This window comes from Salmo salar, chromosome 20, assembly GCF_965601325.2.
Source record: "Salmo salar chromosome 20, fSalSal1, whole genome shotgun sequence".
Lineage (NCBI taxonomy): Eukaryota > Metazoa > Chordata > Actinopteri > Salmoniformes > Salmonidae > Salmo > Salmo salar.
Genome location: NC_138310.1, coordinates 6,948,582 through 6,967,233, shown reverse-complemented (window position 1 = coordinate 6,967,233; position 18,652 = coordinate 6,948,582). Strand labels below are relative to the sequence as shown.

At 42.2% G+C, this 18,652-nt stretch overlaps 1 protein-coding gene across 2 annotated transcripts in view; it reads right to left on the bottom strand.

Moving 5' to 3' along the window:
* The window catches only part of LOC106580171 (glutamate receptor ionotropic, delta-2), a 609,807-nt gene that overhangs the window by 514,864 nt on the left and 76,291 nt on the right, over window positions 1–18,652 (bottom strand). For both annotated transcript variants that reach the window (XM_045704300.2, XM_014160933.3), the window contains exon 2: window positions 16,355–16,510. In XM_045704300.2, the coding sequence (XP_045560256.1) occupies window positions 16,355–16,510 (156 nt within the window). The remainder of the gene's footprint in view (window positions 1–16,354; window positions 16,511–18,652) is intronic.

The following is an 18,652-nucleotide window of genomic DNA, read 5'->3' as shown; positions in this document are numbered from 1 at the left end:
GAAAGTGTGGTTTGATTATCAGATTATTTATTAATGTTCAGGCTTTAAATATAGTTTAGAAAAAAGCTGTGTTCTAAAGTCTTTTCATCTTGGCATGCTGAATGCTTACCGAGCTGTACGGACCAGTTAAGGGAGATTCTGATGTCAACCAAAACATTAAAACAGGGAAAGCTTTTTTGGCCGGTCCTTGCACCATATTTTATAGAGACTATAAAACACAAGTAATAAAGTACTGGCTTTTTTAGCTCGCCTCAGTCTCATTGTTTCTGGGCAGCTTATTCATTTATTGACCAATTTGGCCTGTCAAATTTCCCTCTTCCAACAAAAGAGTTAGATGGGTGGATTATTTGCAGTTTATTTCTTTAGTGAATGAGAGGTGGGATGCTGCAGTGCTTGGCAGATCATACTGTCACAACAGCAGCCTGTGTAAAGTATGAATCATTAAAGTGGCTGGTAAGACACATCAATCCTGGACATCCCACATTAAAAAAATACTACAGTTTACTATTTCTAATTTGTATCGGGGCCACCATGGCAATTTCTTAAATATACAGTACAAGTCAAAAGGTTGGACACACCTACTCATTCAAGGGTTTTTCTTTATTTTATACAATAAATATGCTGAAATGACAATATCAATGGAGTCATTGCAAATCAACTTGTGCCACCTGTGTAGCCTACCTGGAGCTGGCAAACTTCTATTTATTGTTGTTGTAGCCTTGTGTTATTATGCAATTAGAGACAGCAGTGGGGTCAAACTGTAGAACCCAGTTCCTACATTTGAATATAAAAATAGACTTTTTTCAAACAAAATTACACTCTATTTTTTCTCTGGGACCCTCAGGATGACAAATCAGAGCAAGATTACTGAATGTAAGTAAATTCTGCAAAAAAAAGAAACGGCCCTTTTTCAGGACCCTGTCTTTCAAAGATAATTTGTAAAAATCCAAATAACTTCACAGATCTTCACTATAAAGGGTTTAAACACTGTTTCCCATGCTTGTTCAATGAACCATAAACAATTAATGAAAATGCACCTGTGGAACGGTCATTAAGACACTAACAGCTTACAGATGGTAGGCAATTAAGGTCACAGTTATGAAACCTTAGGACACTAAAGAGGACTTTCTACTGACTGAAAAACACCAAAAGAAAGATGCCCAGGATCCCTGCTCATCTACGTGAACGTGCCTTAGGCATGCTGCAAGGAGGAATGAGGACTGCAGATGTGGCCAGGGCAATAAATTGCAATGTCCGTACTGTGAGACGCCTAAGACAGCGCTACAGAGAGACAGGACGGACAGCTGATCGTACTCGCAGTGGCAGACCACGTGTAACAACACCGGCACAGGATCGGTACATCTGAACAACACACCTGCGGGACAGGTACAGGATGGCAACAACAACTGCCCGAGTTACACCAGGAACGCACAATCCCTCCATCAGTGCTCAGAGGCTGGACTGAGGGCTTGTAGGCCTGTTGTAAGGCAGGTCCTTACAACGTTGCCTATGGGCACAATCCCACCGTCACTGGACCACAGGACTGGCAAAAAGTGCTCTTCACTGACGAGTCGCAGTTTTGTCTCACCAGGGGTGATGGTTGGATTCGAGTTTATCATCGAAGGAATGAGCGTTACACAGAGGCCTGTACTCTGGAGCGGGATCGATTTGGAGGTGGAGGGTCCGTCATGGTCTGGGGCTGTGTGTCAGAGCATTATCGGACTGAGCTTGTTGTCATTGCAGGCAATCTCAATGCTGTGCGTTACAGGGAAGACATCCTCCTCCCTCATGTGGTACCCTTCCTGTAGGCTCATCCTGACATGACCCTCCAGCATGACAATGCCACCAGCTATACTGCTTATTCTGTGCGTGATTTCCTGCAATACAGGTATGTCAGTGTTCTGCCATGGCCAGGAAAGACCCCGGATCTCAATCCCATTGAACACGTCTGGGACCTGTTGGATCGGAGGGTGAGGACTAGGGCCATTCCCCCCCAGAAATGTCCGGGAACTTGCAGGTTCCTTGGTGGAAGAGTGGGGTAAGATCGCACAGCATGAACTGGCAAATCTGATGCAGTCCATGAGGAGGAGATGCACTGCAGTACTTAATATCTGGTGTGGCCACCAGCTGCATTGACTGTTACTTTTCATTTTGACCCCCATTTGTTCAGGGACACATTATTCCATTTCTGTTAGTCACATGTCTGTGGAACTTGTTCAGTTTATGTCTCAGTTGTTGAATCTTGTTATGTTCATACAAATATTTACACATGTTAAGTTTGCTGAAAATAAACGCAGCTGACAGTGAGAGGACGTTTCTTTTTTTGCTGAGTTTACATTATTTATCTTCAGTGGTGAATGTTTCAAACTAGTTGCCGTGATAAAAGGGTTTGGTTGTTGTGCATTATCCTCAAACAATAGCATGGTATTTTTTTCTGTAATAGCTACTGTAAATCGGAGTATTGCAGTTAGATTAACAAGAATTTAAGCTTTCTGCCCATATAAGACATGTCAATGTCCTGGAAAGTTGGCTGTTGTATACAACGTTTTCTAGTCACATTATCACATAATGAGCAACAACTGTCCCGATTTAGGGACACCAATTCCGTAGAGGTTAATAAAGAGGAATGATCTTTTCTCTTGTCACATATTCAAATTCCTTTATTAGTCACATTAGCTCGCAATAATTATTATTTTGATGGAAAACCAAATTTTGCTTTATAGGTGATTAGAAGTTAAATCGAGATTCCTTTGCTATAAGGTTCTGGAATAAGGGTTGAATGGCCCAGCCAGAGCGCGGACTTGAACCCGATCGAAGATCTCTGGAGAGACCTGAAAATAGCTGTGCAGAGATGATCCCATCCAACCTGACAGAGCTTGAGAGGATCTGCAGAGGTGAATGGGAGAAACTTCCCAAATACAGGTGTGCCAAGCTTGTAGCGTCATACCCAAGAAGACTCGAGGCTGTAATAGCTGCCAAAGATGCTTCAACAAAGTACTGAGGCTGAATAGTTATGCAAATGTGATATTTCAGTACATTTTTTATAAATTTGCAAAAAAATATAGAAATCAGCTTTTGCTTTGTCATTATGGGGTTGTGTGTAGATTGATAAGGGAAAACAACTATTTAATTAATTTTAGAGTACAGCTGTAACAAAACAAAATGTAGAAAAAGTGAAGGCGTCTGAATACTTTACGAATTCACTGTATACTATTATTTTTTAAATACTACATTATCCTGTTAGGGCTAGGGGGCAGTATTGACACGGCTGGATAAAAACGTACCCGATTTAATCTGGTTACTACTCCTGCCCAGTAACTAGAATATGCATATAATTATTGGCTTTGGATAGAAAATACTCCAAAGTTTTTAAAACTGTTTGAATGGTGTCTGTGAGTATAACAGAACTCAAATGGCAGGTCAAAACCTGAGAGATTCCTTTACAGGAAGTGGCCTGTCTGACCGTTTATTGTCTTTCTTTGACATCTCATTCCATTACAAAGGATCTCTGCGGTAACGTGACACTTCCCACGGCTCCAATAGGCTCTCAGAGCCTGGGAAAAACCTGAATGTCGTCATTCCAGCCCCAGGCTGAAACACATTATCGCCTTTCTCAAGTGGCCGATCAAGGGACTGTGGGCTTAGGCGCGTGCACTGGCCGCCCCCGTCTTTGTGATTTTTCCTCTGTTTACCGAAAAGGAGATTCCCGGTCGGAATATTATCGCTTTTTTACGAGATAAATTGCATAAAAATTGATTTTAAACAGCGGTTGACATGCTTCGAAGTACGGTAATGGAATATTTATAAATTTTTTGTCACGAATTGCGCCATGCGCGCGACCCTGATTTACCATTTCGGATAGTTTCTGGAACGCACGAACAAAACGCCGCTATTCGGATATAACGATGGATTATTTTGGACCAAACCAACATTTGTTATTGAAGTAGAAGTCCTGGGAGTACATTCTGACGAAGACAACAAAGGTAATAACATTTTTGTTATAGTAAATCTGATTTTGGTGAAGGCTAAACTTGCCGGGTGTCTAAATAGCTAGCCCGTGATGGCTGGGCTATGTACTTAGAATATTGCAAAATGTGCTTTCACCAAAAAGCTATTTTAGAATCGGACATATCGAGTGCATAGAGGACTTCTGTATCTATAATTCTTAAAATAATTGTTATGCTTTTTGTGAACGTTTATCGTGAGTAATTTAGTAAATTGTTAGTTCTGAAATTGCTAGTTCTGAACGTCACATGCTAATGTAAAAAGCTGGTTTTTGATATAAATATGAACTTGATTGAACAAAACATGCATGTATTGTATAACATAATGTCCTAGGGTTGTCATCTGATGAAGATCATCAAAGGTTAGTGCTGCATTTAGCTGTCTTCTGGGTTTTTGTGACATTATATGCTAGCTTGAAAAATGGGTGTCTGATTATTTCTGGCTGGGTACTCTGCTGACATAATCTAATGTTTTGCTTTCGTTGTAAAGCCTTTTTGAAATCGGACAGTGTGGTTAGATTAACGAGAGTCTTGTCTTTAAATAGCTGTAAAATAGTCATATGTTTGAGAAATTGAAGTAATAGGATTTTTAAGGTATTTGAAAATCGCGCCACTGGATTACACTGGCTGTTACGTAGGTGGGACGATTACGTCCCGCCTAGCCCATAGAGGTTAAACTACAGTGAATACTAAGGTCCGCAAAACCACTACACTGAATACTATAGTATTCCTACCATAGTATACACCATATTATTTTTTCATGTGGGATGGGACTAATGGGGAAAGTGAACAAACAAAATCTGCTTACTGTGTATGTGCCCCTTTTTCTCCCCAATTGGTAGTTACAGTTTTGTCTCATCGCGGCAACTCCCGTTCGGACTCAGGAGAGGTGAAGGTCGAGAGCCGTGCGTCCTCCAAAACACAACCCAACCAAGCTGCATTGCTTCTTGATACAATGCCCAGAAGCCAGCCACACAAATGTGTCAGAAGAAACACCGTACACCTGGCGACCGTGTCAGCGTACACTGCGCCCGGCCCACCACAGGAGTCACTAGTGCACAATGGGACAAGGACATCCCTGCTGGGCCAATTGTGCGCCACCCCATGGGTCTCAAGATGGCAGCCGGATACGACAGAGCCTGGACTCGAACCAGGATCTCTAGTGGCACAGCTAGCACTGCGATGCAGTGTCTTAGACCACTGTGCTACTCAGGAGGCATACTGTATATGTTTTTAATTTGAACGTATACTGTATGTTTGTATTGTCATCATTGATGATTATGTTTGTTTATGATTATGTCATCATATTGGGCTCTGCAGCTTTGCCGGGAACCAATAAAGGAGGGTCTTTGTGGTTAGGGGGAAGCTCTGCCAGGCTAAGTCCTGCAGACAACGCCACAGTAGAAGCCATAACACCACACGGCGTGAGCAGGAAACCACTGCGCTCAATAGAGATGTAGCCTACTGCAGCACGCTGCCTCGTAAACATTCATAACTAAAGGAGCTTTTGTCCATCATTTCTGGGAAAACTTGCCAGGTTCACATTGAGGGGTTGCCAGACATGCCATTCTGGGGGCCAAGTCCCTCTGAGGAGCCAACGGGCCCCAGCAGAAGGGTTTCACCCAGCTGTCAGCTGCAGAATGCTATCATATTGCCACTTTATAACAAATGACAGCCTCACCACTGGAAATGCCCCCCATTGATTAGAGTCTGGATAATTGGATTGTGGCGATAAAGCTGAATGCTGGCATTTAGAAGGAAGCCTTTTAGGATATCAGGCTGACCGAGGCACAGCTAAGGACAGGGGGGAGGATAGGTGATGGAGGGATGGGAGAAAGATGACTCACATGAAATGGTCTTATGCATCACATTGCTTAGTAAGCTGAGACTATACTGTAGATTCCTTTGAGGGGGTCACATAACATAATTACTAAATAAAAATATTACAATATCACTGACCATCTGGTACAACATTTACATTTTAATGATCTGAACTGTGTGTGTGTGTGTGTGTGTGTGTGTGTGTGTGTGTGTGTGCTTGCATGCATGCGTGGAACAGGTGAGAAGCCCGATGGTGCCTCACCTCATCAGATAGCTAACCCTATTGGGTATAGTCCATGTCCCTAGTCAATTATATAAATGGGCTGTATAGAGCAAAGATCTGTTGTCTTAAACTGGGAATGAATCACTGACATGTTCCCTTCCTGTGATCCCCCCCCCCCCCCCCCCCCCAGCCACGAAAACAAACAAAAACACAATCCTAACCAACTGTGAACTCTGTATCTTTCATAACTCAGAGTGGCTTCATTGAGCACTAAAATATTGATGTCATTAAATATGCCTGCTCTGGTCAAAAACTCAGCTTGTTTTCTGAAAATCCGGTGAGGAACCCTGCAGAGAGGCTGGAGAATGAGACATGCGGATATCTGCAGAGGCTTTTTATCGTATAACCAAATATGAAAACACATAGACTCATTGATTGCTCTAAGTGTCTACTGTTGCTTCCTGTCCCATTGTATTCCAATCAAAATCACAATCCTCCCCACAATCCTCCCCATCCTGGCTGTTCACTACAAAAAAAGCTCAAACATGAAGATATTCATCTCACTCCATTTATTTAATTTCTATGATGTCTGTCTTGCCTAGGGTTGCAATCAAGTGTATATTACGGGAAACCTTCAAAGTTTTCCAGTAAACTACCAGAATGTTGGTAACTTTCAAGGATTTGATGTAATTTATCACAAGGCATCTAGTAGCCCTTTTGGGTACTTGAGATTATCAAAAGTGTCTGTAATTATCTCTGGCCCATGTAAAATATATATATAAAAAAAAACAAATAAGATTATTTTTTAAGAAAAAAGTGTAAAACATGATCCTAAATATAAACCATCAACTTAGTTAGTACCATTAGTGTTTAGCTTTTTACACTCGTACCCATATAGGGGTTCAAAACAGCAGATTTGGACACTGATAAACACCTAAATTGGAACACAGTGGCTGTACAGTAACATGCTATACAAGGTGTTAGAATTCAAGGTCTGCTTCACAGCGCAGTATTGGCTTTGACTGACAGTGGTTCTGAACTTGAACACTGCGAGCGATAAAAAAGTTGTCACCAGCTAATTGGCCAACTTGTTCAAATTGTTTGTAGTCTGAGTGAGGGAAATCCTGTAAATAAAGCGGACTCGATGTATTTCGAAAGGTGAGATGTTGAGGATTATAATAACTGTGACTTTGATGTCATACAAGCAAGACAAACACCCATTACTTCACATTTCCAAATCATAAAACCCCTGTAATATTCAGTGTTGACGTTTATGATCACTATGTTTGATGTACAAGATGACATGGTGTCATACCCTGGATTGTTCTGAACAGAACAAGCCTATCGGCCCAGAAGCGGCCCTCTTCCAGGGGCGGGGCGGAACTGTTTGAATTGGCCCGGAATCGAGTGTTGGACTCGGCCCGGAATCAAAATGAATGACTGCCCAGAATCGGCCCAAGTACATTGGGCTGTTCCCGTCTACCGGAATTCAGCCAACATCTTACCAGAATCCCCCCAGAAGCGGCTCGATGCAATTTGAAATAAATGTATTCAACAATTCCAGATTTAGTCATTTTAAATATCACTAATATACATTTTATGCATACAAATTATACCCATCCACATTTAAAAAAAAAAATCATTTTATTTATTTGTTTTTTACCCCCTTTTTGTCATATCCAACTGTCTTGTCGCATCACTGCAAATCCCGTACGGCCTCGGGAGAGGCGAAGGTCGAGGCGATGTGTCGGAGGAAACACCGTACACCTGGTGACCGTGTCAGCATGCATACGCCTGGCCCGCCACAGTGCGATGGGACAAAGACACCCCAGCCGGTCAAACCCGCCCCTAATCCAGACGACGCTGGGCCAATTGTTACAGCCTGCACGGGTATCGAACCAGCATATGTAGCAACGCAGTTTGCACTGCGAAGCAGTGTCTTAGACCACTGTGCGACTTGGGAGGCCCCACCCACAAGTTTTATCAATGCTTATCAATTGCCTTGCACAAAGTATCAAAATACTAAAATACTACTTAAATGAAATTCTTTAAGAGTCCTGTTTAACTGTTCATTTTATTTTTTGATCACAGAAACAATGAGAAAATATGTAAAAAATAAATAAATAATGAAATGTTAATTATAGAAAACAGCCCGTGTAATCATCTGCCAGAGAGTAGCCACAATCGCCCCGAGCCTCAAGTAATACATTTGGGCCAGATAACTCACACCGGAATCCGCCCGAGCTCAATCCCTGCATCCAAGCCATAAGTAATACTGACGACGGCCGAGTCTGACTCTCAGCCGAATGCCCCGACTCTTAGACGGAAATGGCCCAGATCCACTGTGCTAGCTGGGATGTTTGTCGTATTGTGAAGAAATTTGGCGGGGAAAACGTACCTGAATGCACTCATGACTCTATTCTATGCACACTAAAATTGCGATCTGCTTCTCTGAATTGACTTGTGAAAGCCTAACACTGTAAGATCATATTTTGTAACTTAGCCAGCCATGTTAGCAATAGAACAAGCTTTCAAATGATGCCCACCTGACCAGATTGTGTCAATGGACCGTTTTTGGAAAGCGTAAACAACAACAGTAATTATGTGATGGCTGGATGCAGGGCTGTGTTTCAAAAACAACTATAAGTCTGCTTGATCTAGTTCCTCAACAGCACATCAAGGAGAGCTCAAAATAGCACCTTAAAGTTGAAGACTCTTCTATGAGTCAAAAACGTGCATTGAAATTGCGTAGGAATTGTGCACACTTTGGAGAATTATGTGGCCACTTGCAGACGATATACCTCTCACTCAAACCCTTTTTTGTCTTACGTTGCACATACCCCAAATACTGAGTATTGTCAGATTTTGTTATCAACAAATACGGCAGAAAGTACAGTAAATATCAAATGCACATAATATCAACTGTAATGTTTGGATTCAGTCTAATAATTGCCCCATAATCTCCAAACTGTTCCCTTTTGATTGCTCTGCATGTGCATATGCTTTCCATATTTCTTCTGTAAGAAACATTTCAATTTAGCTCTATCCATATAGGCCAATTCCCACGAGTGTAAGGACTAATATGAGGGTTTCAGCATGAAATATCCTTTATTTTTTTATGTTTTTTATTTTACTATGTCAATATGTCGTTGTTGTAAAAGTTTTGGCTCCAAACTGGTGACGGTCGTGTAAAAAGCCAATTGTTGGAGTTGATGCAGAGTTAATTGAAAATAATTCCATTGTTGATTAGATGCTTTTTTCATTAATTAAGCTATTTTCTATTGAACCATATGGTCTATCCACTAGAAACTCATGGACAATATATGGACACAGATATAAAACAAATTATACTATAAATGAATACAGATTTGTTTTGTTATTCAAGCATAAATTACCAAAATTACCATCGATTGCCATAGGTTATCTGTTACCAAAATTACAGAAGATTCCAGTAACTTTGGTAAATTACCGGTAGCTTTGCAACCCTAGTTTCGCCTCATTATCACCTTTGCATCATAGTCTTTCAATATTCTTGACACTTTCAACAAAATCGTGGGTATGGCACAACTTTGCTACAGAGCAGCATGTCATTAAACTAGATTATTTTACCTGTCTGTCAGTCATACAGCATTTCACCCTTCTTTTCCTCAAAAGTCACTCGCTCTCCCAAGAAGACTTTGTAGACTTGCCTTGCTAAGCCCTATCCACCTCAGTCTCAGCCACAGCTCCCTGTGCTGTCAGCTTGGTGTGTTACTGTGGAGACACGGAGTGGGAATCGTTACTTATCGCTACATCTGAGAGCAGAAGACAAGAAGACTAGAACTCACAAGCAGCCTCCATGAGCGAAAAGCTCCCCTTCCACACACCCCTTGTGCTGTTATCCAATTACAGTCCCCCTTACTGCTTTAATCAATATGAGCCGTGAACACACGCACATCTACCTGTTCACTAATTAATCTGGTTATGGTGGGAGATGATGAGATATAGCGCAGTGTCTAAACATAAGTGGCAGCAGCATACCTTTCACAATTAACCGTGTTTCACATGCAAAGCAATGAGAACAGGCTGTGCCTGGTTACTTTAGCACACACCCGCTCTCCATAGAATTTTAGAACCAGTGTCACGTCCTGACCCTTGTAAGATGTCATTTTCTATAGTAGAGTAGGTCAGGGCGTAACAGGGGGTGTTTTTGGGTGGTTTTCTATGTTTTCTATTTCTGTTATATTCTAGGTTTCTATTTCTATGTTGGTTTTTTTGGGGTTGATCTCCAATTGGAGGCAGCTGGTCCTCGTTGCCTCTAATTGCAGATCATATTTAAGTTGGGTTTTTTTTCTATTGTGTTTGTGGGTAGTTGTTCTCTGTTTAGTTGTATGTTGCCTGACGGAACTGTTTGCTGTCGTTTTGCTTCTTTGCAAAGTGTTCCGCTTTTCATTAAAGAATAATTATGAGCACTCAACACGCCGCACCTTGGTCCCCTCTATACGACGCACGTTACAACCAGATGCAAAATGCTCCAAAGACCCCTTCCAAAGCTGAAGCGGTACTACACAGAGATGGGTGAGAAGGAACATCTCTACAAGCTCTCGGGCGGCTCGGGCTCCAGCTGCAGGGATGGTTAAAAGAGGACTGATGTTGATGTTGAGAACATTGCCTTGATCTCCCCTCACCTTCAAATCCCTGTGTACGATCCTGGCAAATCATCCCTGCAATCTAGATAATAATAAATATCTGGCTTAAAGAAGTCCTCTCTGTGTGTTTGTCCTTAATGTGAACAGTAATGGGTAGTGCCTGCAAGAATCCCCTTGTAGAGGACAAAACAAAGTGTGCTTATACGTAGCGTTATAGATTCCTTGTTAATGGTGGGATTGAAGTTCAGGGGCCTGTTGTCAGGCTAACTTTGTTTGAACTCAACTCCATCATTCATTGAATCACATGGCTCATTCAACACAAAACCCACTGATATTGCCAACTACTTTAATGATTTTTTCATTGGCAAGATTAGAAAACGTAGACATGACATGCCAACAACTAATTCTGAACCTACACATCCATGCATAACTGACCAAATTATGAAAGACAAGCATTGTCATTTTGAATTCCTTGAAGCAAGTGTGGAAGAGGTGAAAAAATGGTCTATCAACAATGACAAGTCACCTGGGTCTGACAACTTGGATAGAAAATTACAGAGGATGATAGCGAACGATATTGCCACTCCTATTTGCCATCTTTTCAATTTAAGCCTACAGGAAAGTGTGTGCACTCAGGCCTATAGGGAAGCAAAAGCCATTCCGCTTGCCAAGAATAGCAAAGCAACCTTTACTGGCTCAAACAGCCAACCAATCATTATGTTACCACTGTTAGTAAACTTTTGAAAAAAATTATGTTTGACCAGATACAATGCTTTTTCACAGTAACAAATGAACAAAATATTTTTAGCATGCTTATAGGGAAAGGCATTCAATATGTACAGCACTTAAACAAATGACTGATGATTGGCTGAGAGAAATTGATAATAAAAAGCTGCTTTGTTAGCCTTTAGTGCAGCTTTTGATATTATCGATCATCATTTGCTGCTGGAAAAACACATGTGTTGTGGCTTTACATTCCCTGCGATATTGTGGATCGAGAGCTGCCTGTCTAACAGAACACAGAGGGAGTTCTTTTAATGGAAACCTCTCCAACATAATCCAGGTAGAGTCAGGCATTCCCATAGAAGATGTCTAGGCCCCCTACTTTTTTTCCATCTTTACTAATGACCTGCCACTGGCTCTGAGTAAAGCCAGTGTGTCTATGTATGAGGATGACTCAACACTATACATGTCAGCTACTACAGCGACTGAAATGACTGCAACACTTAACAAACAGCTTGGTCAGTTTCAGAATGGGTGGCAAGAAATAAGTTAGTCCTAAATATTTCCAAAACACAAAAGCTAAGTATTTGGGAAAAATCATTCACTAAAACCTAAACCTCAACTAAATATTGTATTGAATAATGTGGAAATTGAGCAAGTTGAGGAAACTAAACTGCTTGGAGTAACCCTGGATTGTAAACTGTCATGGTCAAAATATAATGATGCAACAGTAGCTAAGATGGGGAGATGTCTATCCATAATAAAGCGTTGCTCTGCCTTCTTAACAACACTATCAACAAGGCAGGTCCTACAGGCCCTGGTTTTGTTGCTTGTACCTGGACTGCTATCCAGTCGTGTGGTCAGGTGCCACAAAGAGGGACTTAGGAAAATTACAGTGGGCCAGAACAGGGCAGAACAGCTGGCCCTTAAATGTACACGGAGAGCTAACATTAATAATATGCATGTCAATCTCTCCTGGCTCAAAGTAGAGTATAGATTGACTTCTTCACTACTTGTATGTGAGGAGTGACATGTTGAATGCACCGAGCTGTCTGTTTAAACTACTAGCACACAGATCAGACACCCATGCATACCCCACAAGACATGCCACCAGAGGTCTCTTCACAGTCCCCAAGTCCAGAACAGACTATGGGAGGCGCACAGTACTACATAGAGTCATGACTACATGGAACTCTATTCCACATGAAGTAACTCATGTAAGCAGTAAAATCTAATTAAAAAAAACAGATAAAAATACACCTTGGCAGCAGCTAATGGGCATCCATCATAAATACAAATACTACACACACACACACACACACACACACACACACACACACACACACACACACACACACACACACACACACACACACACACACACACACACACACACACACACACACACAGAAACACACAGAAACACAGACGCGCACAAACACACAAAAGGTGAAAAAGCCCACCATATAGGATGTCGTCTGGCAACCCAACACCGACACAGTGTGTGTATGTATATGTGTGTGTGTGTTTGTGTGTGTGTGTGTGTGTCCACATGTGTGTGTGTGTTTGTGTGTGTGTGTGTGTCCACATGTGTGTAAGACAAAAAGATGCTCAGTGACGACATAACACCTCCCAAATGGAGAAGAATTGGACAGGCTTCTTGGCGCCTCTCGTTGCCTTTGTTCCGTCTTTGCTGTTTGAGATGACAACAAGGCGACAGGGCTCCCTTTCTTCCATCCCATTCAAATCCAGCGCCAAGCCTATTACAGGATGTGTTAGACGTACGGGGAGCATTGTAGTGGAGACACTGGGTAAACCAAGGCAGATGGGAGAGGCTAAGTCCTAGGTTTGGAATAAACACTCCTTCATAATGTTATGCCATGGTTTAGCAACAAGTTCTGTCGGTGTGAAAAAGCCAAGTGCTGAGCATTAGCGGTAAGTCACTGCTAAGAGCCATGCTAAGACCTATGTGTAAATAGTATCAGATTCATCAAAGTAGTGTACGTGCCTATGTTTACATGGATGTATGCACATACTATATGTATTACAAACTCAGCCAAAAAAAGAAACGTCCTCTCACTGTCAACTGCATTTATTTTCAGCAAACTTAACATGTGTAAATATTTGTATGAACATAACAATATTCAACAACTGAGACATAAACTGAACAAGTTCCACAGACATGTGACTAACAGAAATTGAATAATGTGTCCCTGAACAAAGGGGGGTCAAAATCAAAAGTAACAGTCAGTATCTGGTGTGGCCACCAGCTGCATTAAGTACTGCAGTGCATCTCCTCTTCGTGGACTGCACCAGATTTGCCAGTTCTTGCTATGAGATGTTACCCCACTCTTCCACCAAGGCACCTGTAAGTTCCCGGACATTTCTGGGGGGAATGGCCCTAGCCCTCACCCTCCGATCCAACAGGTCCCAGATGTGCTCAATGGGATTGAGGTCGGGGCTCTTCGCTGGCCATGGCAGAACACTGACATACCTGTCTTACAGGAAATCACGCACAGAACGAGCAGTATAGCTGGTGGCATTGTCATGCTGGAGGGTCATGTCAGGATGAGCCTGCAGGAAGGGTACCACATGAGGGAGGAGGATGTCTTCCCTGTAACGCACAACGTTGAGATTGTCTGCAATGACAACAAGCTCAGTTCAATGATGCTGTGACACACCGCCCCAGACCATGACGGACCCTCCACCTCCAAATCGATCCCGCTCCGGAGTACAGGCCTCGGTGTAACGCTCATTTCTTCGACGATAAACGTGAATCCGACCATCACCTCTGGTGAGACAAAACAACGACTCGTCAGTGAAGAGCACTTTTTGCCAGTCCTGTCTGTTCCAGCAACGATGGGATTGTGCCCATAGGCAACGTTGTTGCTGGTGATGTCTGGTGAGGACCTGCCTTACAACAGGCCTACAAGCCCTCAGTCCAGCCTCTCTCAGCCTATTGCGGAAAGTCTGAGCACTGATGGAGGGATTCTGGCGTTCCTGGTGTAACTCGGCTGTTGTTGTTAGCATCCTGTACCTGTCCCGCGGGTGTGATCTTCGGATGTACCAATCCTGTGCAGGTGTTGTTACACGTGGTCTGCCACTGCGAGGAAGATCAGCTGTCCGTCCTGTCTCCCTGTAGCGCTGTCTTAGGCGTCTCACAGTACGGACATTGCAATTTATTGCCCTGGCCACATCTGCAGTCCTCATTCCTCCTTGCAGCATGCCTAAGGCACGTTCACGCAGATGAGCAGGGACCCTGGGCATCTTTCTTTTGGTGTTTTTCAGAGTCAGTAGAAAGTCCTCTTTAGTGTCCTAAGGTTTCATAACTGTGACCTTAATTGCCTACCACAGGTTCATGTCCACAGGTTCATGTTCATTAATTGTTTATGATTCATTGAACAAGCATGGGAAACAGTGTTTAAATGCTTTACAATGAAGATCTGTGAAGATATTTGGATTTTTACGAATTATCTTTGAAAGACAGGGTCCTGAAAAAGGGACATTTCTTTATATTCTATATTATGTATTATAACACCAACATGAATCATGCATTGTGATTTTCTGTGCACAGTTATTTGTTTATAAATGAGCAGAGGTGGAAAACAATTATTCTAAATTAAGACCGAGCATAGTCCTGTAATATGTTTTCTTCACATCAATGCATCTACACAAAAAAGTGTGTTCTGATTATATATCACTAAATACATCACTATAATAATTTATCACTCCATAGGCCATGATCAGAAATTAATTAAGAACCCTTTTTAATTAACAAAAGCAAATTGGATTTTATTGTCGTTGTTCGAAGAGCAACAGATAAAAAGGTAGTAACAAAAGATGCTTACAGCAGACCCACCATCATCATTCAGCCAGAACACATGTAATGTATTCAGTAATAGCACTACTCACAATGAGACTTCAAAGACAAGAGAGCATCTCAGGTACAGGTGCTCCAGAGAGGCTTAACAAAAGCCCCAAGTGGTAATAACTATTAGGCTCTTAGACTGCACTAGACTGTACACCTGCCACCATCCACAAATAACCAGTGTCCATTAGCTAAACAGGTTCCAACCAGACTTCTCCTTGTGTTCAGACTTCCCAGGCTAGGGATCTAAAAGGGCCGAGTTGCTACCGGCGACAATATGACATGATGCTAGGAGCTTGTTATGGTAGCAGTTCTTTGATGTCAGAAGGAACCGAAGGGACCTATTTAAAACCCAGAGAAATATGACTCTTTTAGTTGATGTCTGTTCAGTCGAACACAGGTTTTGCTCTGAATTTTATTTTCTGTTATCAATTATCAGTTAATTAAATCATGGAATCATGCTAGAGGAGTTCATTTATATTTTGTGCCTCACGTCTCTGCATTTTTTTATCAGATATCTCCCGAGACAAAATGCCATTGACGTTACCAGCTTAATTAATTGGTAGCAACGTTTCAGGTAATGGCAGTATTGAAACATATTTCAGAAATATTGGAAGAATATCAACCAAAATGACGAGCCTTTTTAATAAAGAATGATAATCTTCCCAATTCTAGAGTGCATATCAACAGTGACCGAGAGTATCACTGGTAAAGTACAGTGGAATTCAACAGACACCATTTACAGAATGGTGCAACTACTGTAACAGTAAAAGAGATTTCCAAAACACAAACCTTTTCTTCGTTTTCTGAGGAACACCTTCAAAACCTAATATACTGCTATTTCAGTTCAGTGTGTCATTGATCAAGGTTTGGTCTGAAAATTGAGGGATTTTCAGATGGATTCATGTGGGTTCCATCTGATATTCTGAAAGGCTGAAGCATATCCACAGAAAAACCATGCAGAGTCGTCGGGGGGAAACAATAGACTTTGTCAGCCACTCCTCTGGCCTCGCTGAGTGTGAGATGGACTGCAGGTGGTGGTTGTAGTGACTGCAGGGCAAGGGCGAGGGCGAGGGCAAGGCCTTACCTTCCTGGACCGCCTGGAAAGGGTTGTTCCCGTCCACAAACTCCACGGAGATGGTGATCTTCTCCGTCTCCAGGATCTCGTTGTTGAGGTTGAGGTCCGCCACAGCCATGCGGAACACCTCGTCATCCTTCCTGGCAGACTCATCAAAGATGGCCCCTTCGGAAAGAGAAAGAAGGGAGGGAGAGAGCAAGAGGGGGGAGAGAGGGAGGAAAGGGGAATGATAAGTGATCATCGTGTCTAAGGAAAGTCTCTTGGGCCTCATACTGTACGTGTGCCTAAACATCAATAGAGCAACAATCCATTTGCTGGGAAATAAGTAAGGTATGCCACAGTCAATGGGTGTATACAATACAGGAACATTCCACCTACATCCTGCAGGAATCCAAATAGAGCCAGTATCTCTTCTTTTGGCCTTGCATTTCCTCTCTGCTTGTTGTCTGCAGCAAATGAGCTAGTAATTGTTTAAAACTGCTCACTGAAGCAATGCTAAATGCATTTTGCTGACCTGCAAATAGTCATCATTTAGAAATAGATTGTGTGTATGATACAGATTGGTGATTCATACAGTAAACTCACCAATTCGGAGCTAGGCTCACATTTTGGGGCCAATTGCGGGTCAGTGTGATTTTTGGTCACCTTCTTCATAGACCTTCACAAAAATTACAGCAAGGTAACATCCTGAGGATCGCAGTAGCCTATGCTATGAACCACGTCAAGCGACAAAGTCAGTCCTTGACGGGCACTGGTGAGTGCCTGTCAAGTTAGACATTCCACTCATTTAGCAACAAAGACACTTTGTAAACGTTTCATCATGTTTGTTCATGTTACTGGCATTTTCAAGCGTCCTACTGCTAGACATGTCCAATCACACGCAAGTTAAGGTTGTTTATTTATATTTGAAGTACATTGGAAGAATCTGAATTGCATACTTCTCGCGTCCTCTCTCCTCTCCTCCTTCTCGAAACCCATTGGAGGAGAAGGCGTCAAACACACGTCGCAAATGTTGCTAATGATTGTTAATGTTCCCTAGCGTTTTCAAGTATATTCCTACTGCTAGACATGTCCCACTGCCTGAAATGTCAGCCTGGTTTGGTGGGATGGACTTTTGCCCTGCCTGGTGACATAACCAGGTGGTAAATTAGTTGATAGACAAATAAGAGAGAGTTCAAAAACTCTATGCCAGTAACAGCTAGTTTTCAGTTTTTCCACTCAGACCTCTCTCAGAATGTCCTAGCAAAATTCTTGCTTGAGAAATTGCTAAGAAGCCATTTCTGTTTCCTTTAACCATTTTTATTTAAACCAGTCACAGTAAGGTAGCCCACTTAATTGTTACCGAGAAATGATTTGATATTGAGATAAAAATGGCTGCATAGGACCTTTAACTTTGGTTATTTAGAATGTAAGGTATATTGTATCGCCAGCCTGTAGGCCTACTCACAACCGCATGTTGTTTGTGGACTAGTTTGTAGAACGAACACGCCTGTGACGTCCACATACACTACCGGTCAAACTTAATAACACATATAGAATCATGAAATAATCAAAAAAGTGTTAATCAAATCAAAATATGTTTTATATTGGAGATTCTTCAAATAGCCACCCTTTCCCCTTGATGACAGCTTTGCACAATCTTGGTATTTTCTCAACCAGCTTCACCTGGAATGCTTTTCCAACAGTCTTGAAGGAGTTCCCACATACGCTGAGCACTTGTTGGCTGCTTTTCCTTCACTCTGCGGTCCAACTCATCCCAAACCATCTCAATTAGGTTGAGGTCGAGTGATTGTGGAGGCCAGGTCATCTGATGCAGCACTCCATCACTCTCCTTCTTGGTCAAATAGCCCTTACACAGGCTGGACGTGTGTTGAGTCATTGTCCTGTTGAAAACAAATGATAGTCTCACTAAGCCCAAACCAGATGGGATGGCGTTTCGCTGCAGAACAAATAACACATTTTCACCGGTCCAATGTCCATTGCTCGTGTTTCTTGGCCCAAGCAAGTCTCTTCTTATTATTGGTGTCCTTTAGTAGTGGTTTCTTTGCAGCAATTCGACCATGAAGGCCTGATTCATGCAGTCTCCTCTGAACAGTTGATGTTGAGATGTGTCTGTTACTTGAACTATGTGAAGCATTTATTTGAGCTGCAATTTCTGAGGCTGGTAATTCTAATGAGCTTATCCTCTGCAGCAGAGGTAACTCTGCGTCTTCCATTCCTGTGGTGGTCCTCATGAGAGCCAGCTTCATCAAAGTGCTTGATGGTTTTTGCGACTGGACTTGAAGAAACTTTCAAAGTTCTTGAAAT